Source organism: Falco biarmicus, chromosome 4 (assembly GCF_023638135.1).
Source record: "Falco biarmicus isolate bFalBia1 chromosome 4, bFalBia1.pri, whole genome shotgun sequence".
NCBI classification, from domain to species: Eukaryota; Metazoa; Chordata; class Aves; order Falconiformes; family Falconidae; genus Falco; species Falco biarmicus.
Genome location: NC_079291.1, coordinates 109,411,261 through 109,424,561, shown reverse-complemented (window position 1 = coordinate 109,424,561; position 13,301 = coordinate 109,411,261). Strand labels below are relative to the sequence as shown.

At 45.1% G+C, this 13,301-nt stretch overlaps 1 protein-coding gene across 1 annotated transcript in view; it reads left to right on the top strand.

The window, feature by feature from the left end:
- Window positions 1-13,301, top strand: part of CFAP92 (cilia and flagella associated protein 92 (putative)) — an 89,288-nt gene that overhangs the window by 74,754 nt on the left and 1,233 nt on the right. Inside the window, 6 exon segments of the mRNA XM_056335113.1 lie at window positions 2,576-2,807; window positions 4,564-4,809; window positions 5,606-5,923; window positions 8,418-9,748; window positions 12,355-12,550; window positions 13,050-13,129. Of these exon segments, the coding sequence (XP_056191088.1) occupies window positions 2,576-2,807; window positions 4,564-4,809; window positions 5,606-5,923; window positions 8,418-8,597 (976 nt within the window). The 3' untranslated portion in view covers window positions 8,598-9,748; window positions 12,355-12,550; window positions 13,050-13,129.

Below are 13,301 nucleotides of genomic sequence, written 5' to 3'. Positions count from 1 at the left end.
GGGGGGATTTGTTGCTTATCTCTGCCAGGTTGCTCACTTTGTCAGGTATTCACAGCTGTTGGCCTTAAAGCACCTCTGACGTTACATCTCATGAGATGGATTAAAGACAAAGAAAATGGGTGAAGTCTTATGTGTGTACATCTCTGTCTGTATTTTACTAATCAATGAAAAAAATTTCTGTGTGGCTTTTTTGTTTATTTGTCAATTAAGACACATCTATTGAGAAGTGGAACAAGGTACCATCCATCTTTGATATGAGCAAGCTGGGTTTAGAAGGCAGAGAAGAACTGTGATTTGCTTGCTTTGCTTTCTAGCAATATACTGGCTGGTTTTGATTAACTTCTGAACTGGAATCCTGCAAAGCTTGTTTGAAATGGATGGAGACATTTAGTCCTGAAACAAGAAAGAGTGGACATCTCCTAGGCATCAGTCTGATTTCATAGAAGAGTTTTGTTAATGTGCAATAATAGACTCACAGACTCGTAGCAGCCTTCCCCCTCGCCCTCCCACATGCTGCTTTTTGGTAAAACACGCTCCGTAATGTGTGTTACGTACGGATCGCCCCTTTGCTACAAGTTTTGATTTGCATATGTCAGGGCAGTTGCTGGAAAACGAGTGCAGTAACCTCCGACCCGGCAGGCTGGTTTAGCACACCTGGCTGTTCCCCCTCGCTGGCTGACGCGTTCGAGTTCCAGAACTGCTTTTTTGCTGATGACTAATGAAACTTAACTTCATTAAGCTAATGAAAAGCCAGACCTTTACACTTAAAGTTCTGAAGTATATTCATTCTAATGATCTCTGCATATAACTTGGGTACCTCTTCACATATCTGTAATTTGTTTTCTATTTATTCTGTGAGATGGGGAGGGAAAGAAGCTGACTGGCGACCAACACTGTGATGTCTTGAAGAGTCCTTTTTTTTTTTTTTTTTTCTTTTTCTTTTTTTTCTTTGATGGCTGGTAAATAGCTTTTTTCCTTAAGCTGTGTGCTGGCAACATTTGAGATGGAAAATAACATAATACTGCATCTTTTAGGTACTTGGCAGTTAATTTTCTTGTGCAATTTTATTGTATTATCTCCTGTCTAAAAAAAAGAAAGTTAAATCAGCAGGTTAGCTGCTGTGCACAACTTGCTAGATAGCTGCAGCCTGGGTTCCTGCAGTGAAAGTGAAGGCTTTGGGATGCTTGGGATAATTTTAAATGCAGGGGGGTAATTTTTGCTATAGAGAAGTGGAGCTGCAGGGATGATTACTATACTGCATCGTACTCATTGCTATAAAATCAGAGAGAACCTCAGGAAAAGCATCTTTAGTGGCTGATCCAGTGTCCTAGGCAGCAACTCGTTTCAGCAACCCACCGTCACAGAGGAGAGGATCGTGTCTGCCAGGCTTTGGGTGTCAGTCCTCTTTGCCTTTCCCTTATTCTGCTGTGTCTGTAATTATTCAGAGAATGCAAGTAAATTCTTCGCTGGAGCATGCAGACTGAACTGACCGTAGAGCTCATGGTGGTTGGTTTTTTTTTAGTTTTTGGTTTTCTGTAGTCAGTTGGTGGTTTAATGTGTGCACAACAGAAACTGCTGCTTCTTGATAGATTTCCTTCTGCTAAAATTAACCAGGAAATAATTTTAGTTGTAGAGAAACTAATGCACGTGATCCATATGCACATTGTCCAACTGAATTTTTAACGTAGCAATATAAACTCAATGTGTGTCATTAATGCTGATGCCACTTTGACATTAAAGTTATCAGTCACATGTATTGTACAAAAGTAATGGTAAGAAAATAATGTGGCAGTAATTTTACAATTGAATTCTTCTACAGTACTTTGTAAAGTTACTCTTCTCAAATAAAGAACAGCAATGTGATAAATGAATTAATAAATTCCCACGTTGGGGAAGGAATCCTAATGCTATGTTTGGCCATCACGTAAGGCACTTTATTTCACAGTCTCTGCTGTGGCCTGAGAATTTAGTGCCCGTGTCCAAAGTGTGTGCAGGGGGGTCAGGAGCTGTCATATAGGTAGAACGGCTTTTGTGTTGACACCAACCTCTTCAGGCCAAATGCAGCGAATGACAAGAAATGCGATGTGAGGTAAGCGTTGTCATGGGTGGTGTATAGAATGAAGGTTGATCAGAAGGTGCTGGAAAACAGAGGTAAGGCAGGGTGGATTTCAGTGGGTGTTCAACATAAATATGTGTCGTACACTAGAACCAGTGTGCATGAAGGGAGGCTGCTTCACTGCCTTTCCAGAGGCTGGAGAAATTCAGCAACTAATCGTTAACTTGCAGCTAAATCCAGGGCCAGCGACATTCCTAGAATATTCCTCGTAGGTTTATTAAACTGCTGAACTTCTTTGTTACTGATAAATGCCAGCATACGTGAACTGACCGTGATTTCTTAACAAAAAGCTCTTTCAAGAAGATTGTGTAGTTTTTCTACAGTGATATCAACTGTAATGATTTGATGGCAGCACGTTTTATGCAAATAATGAAATGTTGATGTCTATTGGTAGGTTTCGTTACCTCTGCCACAGCAAGAGGCTGAGGGATGTAATGCACGGGGATCTGCTGCCCTCAGCAGAGACGATCACAGCCCCGAGCCGCGAATACGGAGTGCCCTAACCAATGAGGATCTCTTCACTCGGAAACCTCCTTTGCTCTCATTTTCCTCCGATGATTATACAGCACCAGGAAAAGTTAGCAGAGGGAACCAGGCAGTACATTCTTCATTCGATAGCCACAATGAAGTGTGTGCGCAACAGACGAAAGAAATAGCAGACAAAATGACTTCTGAGAGAAACCATGCTGGGGTGAGTAACTAGCGATATGCAGGAGGCAAGCAAGCCTCAGAGCTGCAAAACTTCATGTCCTTAATCAACACCTCCTTTGTCTCCTGAAACAATGTCTCATTAGGCTTAAAAACTTTTGGTAGGGCGTTTGTAGGTGTTGCACAAGCGTTATGAAAAAGTGCAGGGTTATTTTCTTTTGCAAAAGTCGAATTGCAAATGTGATTACTTCTCAAAGGAGAAGGCAATCCTAGGTGAAGAGAGGAGATGCTGTGTGAGCGGTAAGAAAGGTGTTTATTTAAAGGACTTGTAATTTATCTTTGGGTTGGGTTCTTGTTTTTCTTTGCCCCTCTCTTCCCCATAGCTCCCCCATTGCGCTTTAGCATGTCATCCAGGCCTCCGATGCTTGCAGGGGAGCTGTCAGCTGAGCTCCTGGGGAAACTGTGCCTTCTGCTCCGGCTGTGTGAAAGACCTGCTTGCCTTTGGGCAATCCTGATGGCATTTATCCCTGACTAAATAAAACCAGTAGCTGCAGACAGAGCTGAGCTGAGCTTTAAGGAAACAGGGAAGCTTTTTAGAACCTCTTCTCCCTCACCGCCAGTGTCCATCCAGCCCTTCTGTTGCCTCGGGGAAAATGTGTTGAAACTAAACGCTTTCCTGTTAATATAGACATCAAAGGAGGGATGTCCCACATGTTTCCTGGCAGTCTGAACTGGGTTTTGGAGTAAATAGCTTAGCTGAGGACTCCAGCCATCCCGTGGCTTATGAAGAATAGCTCTGAATGTTTTTTCCTGGATGAATTTTAATACGAAGGGGTTTTGCCTGAGAAGTGGAAATCTGTGTTCCTGTGCAAGGGTACTGTCTTGGCTGGACTGAAAGAAATTTAACTCTTAATTGTTTCTTTTTTCAGTCTTGATCTCTTTACATGGGACTAGGAAAGGAGAAAATCTTAAGTAATTGTTCCTGCTACTTGCATTCATAATGTCATAGGGGGGATGAGAGCAGCAGGGCTCGAGGGCCTCATCGTTCCGTGTAGGTTAAGTGTAGCATTATTTTGTTGTGTAAGGTCGGCAGTCTTCCCAGTGGGTGTTTTAAGCAGGTTTGCTTTTATACATGTTTTCAGATCAGGCTAATAGAGGAACTGGGAAGTCCTCTATAGAAAAGAAAATATGGAAATATTTTTTTCATAGAAGGTAAGGTAATCTTTTAGGCTTTTTGATTTTAAAAAAAAAAAAAAAAAAGGAAGTGGATGTCATGGATATCACAGGGAAGTGACATCCAAAATTCAATTTTACTCTCTTGCTGTAATTACCTATTATGGCAGAGGCTGAATTCAAAGCCATAATTACCGTAAACACAGTAGAATGACGTTCTTAAGGCAATGAATAGGTATGAGGGTTTAATTATGCTGTGTCGGGAGGGAAATTTGAAGAGTTCTAATAATGGTGTTTCCCCATGTCACTGTATTTGCTGGGGTGTTAATAGAGTCATAGAAATGAAAGAACTAATCTTATCTCATTTGAAGACAACCATAATCGGCTCTCCAGAACAACTACTTAAATCTGTAAGTAGGAGGCGTTCTCTCTTGAGTGCTTGCATCCAGTCTGCTGTCATTAGTCTTGCAGAATATCATATGCAAAGGTGAAATAGTGCTTTCTTTTTTTTAAAATAGAGTCTTTTTGTGGAATATTTTATTAACAAAGAGCTGTTGTGTAATAAATCTAGATACAGATTTTTTGTTTTGTTTTGTTAAAATTGGGGGTTTTTTTAATGTTTACAGAATCATTTGCTTGTTTATGATTTACAAAAAAACTTGGAATTCCCACTTCAGACAGAACCCACACGTAGCCCCTCTCTGCAGGCTCGCATTGGCGCTGTGTGCCAGCCCAAGGGAAAGGTGGAAAAGGCAAAACTTGAAACTTTCAGGATTGTTCCGGTTGATGGCAAATCTGTCTTTAACGACAGCGCTCAGAGCCTGAATTCTGCAGAGCTCGCCAAGAGGCATCTTCGCCAGGAAATGGCAAAGGTAAATCGAGGCACGTCACTGAAAGGTCTTGGCTTGCTCTATGCAGTGCTTCAAAGAGAGAGATGAATTCAATATTTACACGCTGGTAACTGCCATGTTAGTGCGTAGGAAGGGATCTACTGCTTATTCATTCATGCAAAACAAAATTCTGCTCTTAATGCTGTTGGTTATAGTCCAGTTGTCTCGTCTCCGCGCTTTGGGCTGTCATTTTGAGTGCAGGTCTGGATAACCTGGGTGGTGACCTCCAGTTCTGTGTCCCACACGTTGTAAACGGGAGAATTTTTGAGTAATTGCAGCATCCATGTATGTAGTATTAAGTGATTTGAAGAACACATTTACGACCACATTTGAAGGATTGCACATGCCTGCTTTTGTCTTTTATATATATTTATACATATATAGTTGGCTTTTGAATCTTAGTAACAAATGCTGCTTTCGTGTCAGCTAGCGGCAATTACTGTAGCGGTGTGAAAACCGTTTGTAATGTACCATCGACACACTATGAACTAGTGTTGTCTTTTTGCACAAATAATATTGAAGATGTTTCTTTCTGTAATTATTTTACAGAGATTCTGTTATACTGCTTGCCATGAAATCCATCATTGCATCATAAGAGAATGAAATGTGAAGCCTTTTTAAAAATATTTAATGATATATTTTTTATATAATTTTGATCTATGATTACCTGAAGTCTTAAGGAAATAAATTATACTGGTTCTGTACCTTACGAGCTCCTTTCCCAGCAAAGGGGAATTCACGCTAACAGATTTTTTTTTTTAAATTTTTTTTTTTGTAGGAGCCAGATAACAGATTCACATATTGTCAGGAGTGTCTGTCAGCAACATTTGACCCAGTGGATGTGGTTGCTGCCTGTAAGGAATTCTTGGCAAAATCCAGGAGTGTGTGGCTGTCCCCGGATGGGTTTGTATTTCCTGGATTTAAGGGCAGCATTGAAAGCCGCCTGCACCCTCGGATGCCTGATGAGGCACGTCTGGAGGAGTTGCGGGAGGTAACGGAAAACCTAAATGAACAGCCCCAAGTGAACTCGTGCATTTTAAGAGGCTTGAAGGGGGCAGACTGCTTTAACGTACAAAAGCCTCTTTTGAGGGGTACAGCCTAGGCAGCAGTTTTGAGGATGACACTTGTATTTGCAATTGGGTACATCAGCACCTAGCTCTCCCAGATGACCATTCATTTGGATATGCAAATTCTACCCTGAACACATACAGAAAATCCATTTTCCAATATTAATTGGATGTTAATGGAGTATAAAGTGCTTTGTTTTACATTTTCAGGTGGGGTCTAGTGTCAGAAAAGTCATAATACTGCATTCTGGATGGGTTCCAGGCTATTCTTTATGAGTTGCCAATCTAGTTGTAGCCTTCCTTCATTTCCTTCAGGTTTCCAAATTCCCTCACTGCTTATTTTTCCTCCATCTTTTATTCGTGGATTGCAGTTACAATTTTATGGGGTGTTGGTCCACCACCACTGTGTTGCCTATCATTTTCTTTCTGCCCTGTGTCCTCCCTACCTTCTTCTGTTCTTTACTCTTTAGCTTCTAGATTTCTGCCATTTTACTGGATCATCAAGTTGACAAGTTTGCAATTCCCTGTTTGGAACAGTCTTCACTGCGCGTACTCAAGCACGTGTGGTCTGCTGCTCGGAAGAAAATTTGTATGTTATTAGAATTGGCAAGATGAGGAAATAAAGGGACTAGAACAGAGAGATTTTTTTTTTTTTTTTTTTGTGCGGGATTAGTAAATTCTACCAAATTAATTGCACACAGTCACAGCACAGAGTGGAACAAACTGTATGCTTGGAATCTTATTACGGTATCTTGCAAGAATGTGTGGGTGTTAATTTAATTTTTCAGGCTTTATTTATCTTGTTGTTTGTTTTTTTTAAATACAAATGAAAGTAGTTTCTCAAACAGGTTAGAGTATAGTTGAAGTGGAAAGGTTAGCGAAAACAAAGTGCCTGTTTCTGATCCGTGATGCTGGAGCCTGTGCCTTCTCCCGAAGGAGCAGAGAAGGTTCCCTGGCAGAGAGCAGCCGAAGGCAGGCAGCACAGCGCGGTAGCTGGTGCCTCTTGCCGAAGAGCCAAAGGAGAGGAAGGGAACTCAGCAGCACAGGATCAAACCCTGACAAGCTGAAAAAGGGGTAGCGGGCTTAGAGTGCAGCAGCTGACACCAGTTACTGAATAAATGTGGGAATGTGACACGCCGTGTGGGAGCAGCAGTTATCAGCACATTGTGTTGCCCATTGGCACCCAGTGACGGGACGAGAGAGGGGAAGGGAGCTGACCTGAGCCTGAGCAGCACTAAGGGTAACCTGGCAGGACCACCAGCTGGGCAGCATTGGTGCTGCCTGTGGAGCTGGGAGAAAAGAGGAAGGGGGCTCCTTCTGCTCACGCAGGGCCGGGCGTGACCAGCGTTATACTGGATAATGGAGATCGATCCTGAACTCACCAGTCGTGTTACCTGAAAGGTAGAACAAAAGCAGAAAACTGTTAGGATCCCGTTCTGAGGCAGTCTGGGTTTGGTACATTGCCTCTTCAACCATTCTGGTTTTCTTCTCAGCTACACAATTTAGCCATCTTCTGTAACACCATCCCTTGGGAGGCAAAACAGTTCTTGGAGGAGTTCTGGTTTCCTGAAATAAAATATCTCCATACGGTTTCTGCACTGACTCAGCTGTCCTTTAACTACACAGTTTTAGGTAAAACAGTGAAAGTACCAGGCTAACAACAGACAGTGGGAATTCCTTTGTAGCTTGGGAAGGATAATTTTTTTGTCTGAAAAAAATCTAACTGGTGCTTCAGCAGCGGGTAGTCAGGTGATCACAAAAGGTTGAACTCTTGTTTCACAATTGTGATGATGAATATTCCTGCCGTGATTCCAATGCACGTGCTGCTTCTCTCACCTGCTTCCTCGAGACACCTGGGCTCTTGGCCCCAGGAGTTCAATACTGATGACTGTATTTTTAGAAGCACTAGGACAGCTTCTGCTTTCTAAAAGCACTATGCTGTAAGATTATCCTTGGGATGATGTATAGCTCTCGCTGTTCCGGCAGCTCTGTACGACCAGCCCGCTCCTGCCCCTTGGGAAAAGGTAACAACTGGTTTGGTTTGGGGCTGAGTCTGTCCTCTCGCTCTCATTGTGCAGAGGAGGATGCTGACATGGAGCCACCTGGATGAGAGGGACGGTCCACTTTCACCTGCAAGTTTAGCAGCTGTGTATGAAGCACAGGAAAGTGCATCAGACCCTTTATATCACTGCAGAGAAATGTGACATGAATATGAAACTGGGTCCCCTGACAGGTGTTTCCCAGGAATCCTGGAAGTGCCTGCACGTTAGGTAGCAGCTCAGTACTAGGCTATCAGCAGTTTGCTCACAAAGTGGATTTTTGTTCTTATTTGTGTGTATCAAAGACAACAAATGGAAAGGTTAATTACAGGGAGCAATAGGCTTGTGTAGGGCAGTGTGGACGTTGGTAAGACCCTATTATGGTAGTTAGATCGCCACCCAAGAGTCTGGCTAATTTAGTTTTTTGTGACTTCTCCCTGGTGATTTTGGCCTGGCTTCTTAAATGGATTCCATTTTTGTTTAGAAGTGGCAGGAGAATGCTCTGCACGCTAACGTAGAGCCAGTGCTGGCGCGAGACAGATGGAGCTGGGACAAACGGCGCATCGATTTTGATCTTTACAAGAAGCCACCTGAGCTCTTCGTGACAACAGCTCCGCAGACTGGTGATGGATCTGTTAAAATTAACTCATCACAAAGCTTTTAACTGGAAGCTCTGACATATGGTCCCGAAGCTTGTTCAGTTCTGCCGTCGAGGAAGGGAGTTTGAAAGCAAAGAGGTTTAGTGAGCAGAGCTGTACACAGCAAAACTTCCACACTCCGGCAAATGAGGCATCTTGGGATGTGAGACCTCGGCCGTGCTCCAGATTTACCCCCCAGCTTCTGAGCCGTAGTTCCTTTGCGTGTAGTAAAATACGACAGGGAGGTCTAGATCCTTCTTGGCCTGTCCTTCGGTAAAGCCAGCTTTGTGGGCTGCCTGACCTTCCTTAAACACGGGCGGGGGACGCTCGGCTCTGGTTACCGAGGTCGGACCAGAAGCTGCCTCGCCCACCGTGCGCAGCACCAGGGAATCGGCCCGGAGGGGGGCTGGGCTGAGCCACTTCCATCCGCGCCATCGCAGCAGCCTCCCACGGGCCTCAGTGGGGCGGCCGGGGTATAGCCTTGTGTTCGCCCACAAACAGTAACAAAGTTGTATTTTGTTATGAAATAGGATTTTGAAGGTTTGTGGTGTGTGGGGTTGTTTTTTTTTTTTTTTCCCCTGAACCAAGTGAGATTCACTGGAATATTTATGAATAGAAAAATAATAGATTTATTGCGGTTGCTCTAATCTTCATCTTTTACAACTTTTCTGCTGCACGTTACCCTGCAACTCACAAAGTGCTTAATAACTAAGTTAAGAAACTTAGTGCAGTTCCTCTCAAGGGCTTCTTACGGAGGAATACTTTTGGGAAGCAGTCAGGATTAATTCCACATTCACATGTGTTTTATGGAGCCCACAGGGCAGTGGGCTGCAGTGGGGACTAGCCGTGGTTTTAACGCCCGCATCCTTCTGCTAGCGGCACCTTTGCGAGAAAGGCTGCCCTTCGCAAGGGGCGCTTAGCCGGCTGCTTTTAGCTCCAACAGCCAAAAGTTATCTTTTCACCTCGCCGGTTTCCTTTGCCTGGATTTTCTTTTACAGTCCGTTGTTCGCCTTGTGAAGCTGCTGCTCCGATTCCGCAAACCGCGTTCGATGATACCGAGCTGAAAGGGTTACCCACACGTGGGCCGAGAGCCAGGTCCCGGCGACAGAAGCACCAAGGACTTCTGAAAGATGAACCTGGGAAATTCTCACCCGGGAAAGCGGGACCGGTTCTGAAGGTAAAGGGTGACTGTCCTTGGGACCTGACCCTGGCACCAAGCCAGCTGTCCTGCGCCTTCGGAAAGGCAGGTCGTGTGTGACACTCTTAATTTAGCACAATACTCTTGGAAGTAAAAACACTTGCTAAAATTGGTGTTGATAGCCCTGGTTGACTCAGTCTTACAAAACTCTTAGAAAAACATAGCCCAGGCACAAAATGATTTTTTTACAATTTTTTTTTTTTTATTTAGTTCTTTGCTTTGACGGTCAGAGATAATGGAGGAAGGAGGAGAATTTCTGTTCAATTAACTAGCTTGCCTGTTGGTGTGCAGTGGGTGAGAAAAGAAGAACAATTTTTGGCCAGCTGGCTTAGCAGCTCTAAAAGAGATTGTAATGTCCCATAATGAAATGTAGGGGTCGAGGCACTTCTATAGACCAGATGCCAAACGTCTCACCATGTGTCCCCTTGATTGCCATAGCGCTGTATAGGCTTCCCTGGCGCTGCGCCTCAGCCTGTCGGCGCAGAAACCCCCCACGGACACCCCAGTTTGCAGGACTAAAGGATTTGTGCTCATTAATACGAAAAGCTGTATGGGTGGCCTTGCCCCTAACTGTTCTTTTGTTGGCTGTGTAGTCAGGGCTTGCATCTAAACGACTGACCCGCACCCTGAGCGTGCTTTTAAAGCCGATTTTGATCAAAGGGGCTGAAGCTCCCTTTTGCCTACAAATGCGCTAGAAAAACAAACACAGGAACTATGAGAATGTTGGTAACAAAAGCAGAATTCAACCTTTGAGGCCAGCTCACTGCTGCCCACCCCCACCTTTTTTTGTTTTTCAATATTCTGAGTACCAGTCCTTCTACGAAGCGGGCACAGCCGCGAGCTGCTGGGCCTCCCCCGGCTTTGAGCCGCGCAGCCCTTTGTGCTCGCTGTGCTTCGCCTCCTCTTTTGATTTGACTGTGCAAACTATAAAATTTGTTCATCTTGGACTTTTTGCCTGTTTCCTATAATTCCAATACACCACGCTTTTTGCTAGATTAGCATATACATATGCTAGATCTAGCATATACCTACTGTTATTAGTTTATCGGATACTCAGTCTTGCGCTCCACGCCGTGCTAATTACAGCCGTCAGACTTGACTCTCTCATATCCCAAGTTTCTTGACTGCATTTTTCAAGCCTTCCAACTGCAGCCCTGGGGAAGACCTTTGTCTTGCCTCACAGAATTCGCTACCCTTTTGCAAAGACAACCCTTTACAAAGGAGATGTTATGCACATTAACATCCAAGGGTCTGCCTTGGAAGAGAGATTTAAAAAACCCCAACCAAACAAAAGCAAGCACTGTATTTTTAGTTCTTGCTCTTAATAATTTCCAAACTAACCTCATTTTCTAGTACAGTGTTTTTCCTCTGACAGAAAAAGAAAACGTCCTTGCTGGGTGATGTACCTCACTGAAGGAACACAGAATTTAAACACAATGACGATATTAAAGCTAAACACGCAGAGTCACATTTATTTTCTGCTTATTTTTATGCCATTTTTCATTTTATGCCAGTTTTCAGAAGGGTGAACAATGTCTTGGCTCCACTAGCTAGTTTCAGTGCCGCTGCCTTCTATTATCTGTGCATTCTGACGCTAATGTGTTCTCTAGCAATTTGTTTCTCTCGGATTGCTGCCTCCTTTACCTGATCACTTTTTTCCTGGGGTTTTTTGGGGTTTTTTTTTTAATCATCTTTGCTGTAGCACCTTAGAGCGGGTTGCCCCCTGCCTTCCTGATGGGGATTTCTGGCTCTGACAAAAGGTTGTATCACCTGTCCAGGCCTGGGGATTGCTGGGCCACAGCGGGGGCACCTGGGCTACCCCCAGGAGCTCCTGGGCTACCCCCAGGACCCTCGTGGATCCCGGTGGGCCGCGTTCCAGCCGTGCACCTCCCTCGCCGCCTGCTAACGGCCATGAGCAGGTGTGTGTGCGCGGTGGGAAGCAGCCTGGCCGTGGGGGGTGCTCACCCCCTGCCTCCACAGCGTGCTGCCCGCGCTCGGGCTGGCCCTGGGGCTGGTGAGCTCGCTGGTCCTGGGGCAATTCCTGGGAAACATTCCACTGGCTTGTTAGGGGAAAGCAGCGAGGGCTGCGCCACGGCTGCGGGCACTGCCAAGCTGGGGTCTGTCGTTACTGACGCGGCAGTGGTGCACTTTGGAGGTTGGGGGGGGTGGGTGGGTTGGGTTTTGTTCTGTCCATCTGGGTTTTTCACTTAGCACTAGTAATCAGTTTGTGATTTGTACGTTGAAGGTTTTGAAGCACAAAGGTTGCACGTAATGGCTTTTTTTTTTTTTAAAGATGCAGGCTTAGAAGCCTGCACACGTTTGAGCAATGCGCGTTGGCTGGGCACGTTTGCAGCCTTGTGGTTCCCCAGCAGGGAGATGCTCTGGGGCTGATTTATGTACCGCACGTGGGGGTGCCCCAGCTCTCATGTCAGTGTCCAGGCTTTGAGGGATCCGTGCATTTAAAAATTGACTCTGGAGCTTGGAGGCGCCCAAAACTTCCTCTGTGCAGGCTGGGATTCTTCACCTCTCCCTTTTTTGAACTGGCTGGCCGAGACCTGGGCTCACGGTGTTTTCTCGCCCTATAGCCCGTCCCAGCCCTGTCCATGCTGGACCGCCAGTGGTGTCAGGCCAGCGCGGACGCCCTCCTGGGAAGCAGGAAGAGCATCGCCAGTGGCTTTGTACCTGGTCCCGATGCTGGCACAGCTTGAAGCAGAGCAAGGATGTGACCCTCTGGCCCAACAGAGAGCGCGAGGCTGAGAAACTCCAAGGCATGGATTTCAAGTAAGACCACCCGATCGCCAGCGGCAGCAAACGCGGGCCCGTGTCATTTTGTGTGGTGTGTGGCAGTTACAGTACGCAGACAGCATAGTAATAAATTACTAGGTCGATAAACTAAATTCTTAGGGTGTATCCCAAAGAAACAAACCAATTATATGGGCTAACTTGGCGTTCTTGTGAGGTCTCCCTTTCAACTCCAAACTCCAGAATTAAGGAATTGGGTTTGCCACTGGTGAACACTGGCCCTGTGTGCCGCTCTGTACGACAGCATGTCTGCAGACTGAGCTTTCCAGAGCCACCAGGGTGCTGACAATTGAACCACATGCCTGGCCTTGCATGGAGAATGTAGGCTGTATTTCTATCAAAGGCATAAATCTAAGTTCTTGAAGAACAATTTTTACCTTTCCAGTTTAATTTAACTGCTAGGAATCTGAAGAAGTTTCATGTTATTTGAATTTTCTAAATTAAACTGTATCTCAGGCAGCAAATCTTGCATTAACAGGAAACTTGTAGTTACTACCGCAGTGACCTGTGGAGCAGGGTGAAGTGGATGAGCTGCTGGTGTGTTCCTCACTGGGGGAGGTGAGTTCTGGCCTTTGTGCTGCTGTCGTGTCAGCCATCGAGTCAGCCAAGATCCCGCTTCGCTTCATTTCATTACTCAGTTATTGCAGAGATGTGATCTTTCAGACGCCCACGGGAGCCAGAGGGGTTACAGCTTAACAAGGTCAGGCTTTGCCCTTCCGCGTGTCACCTT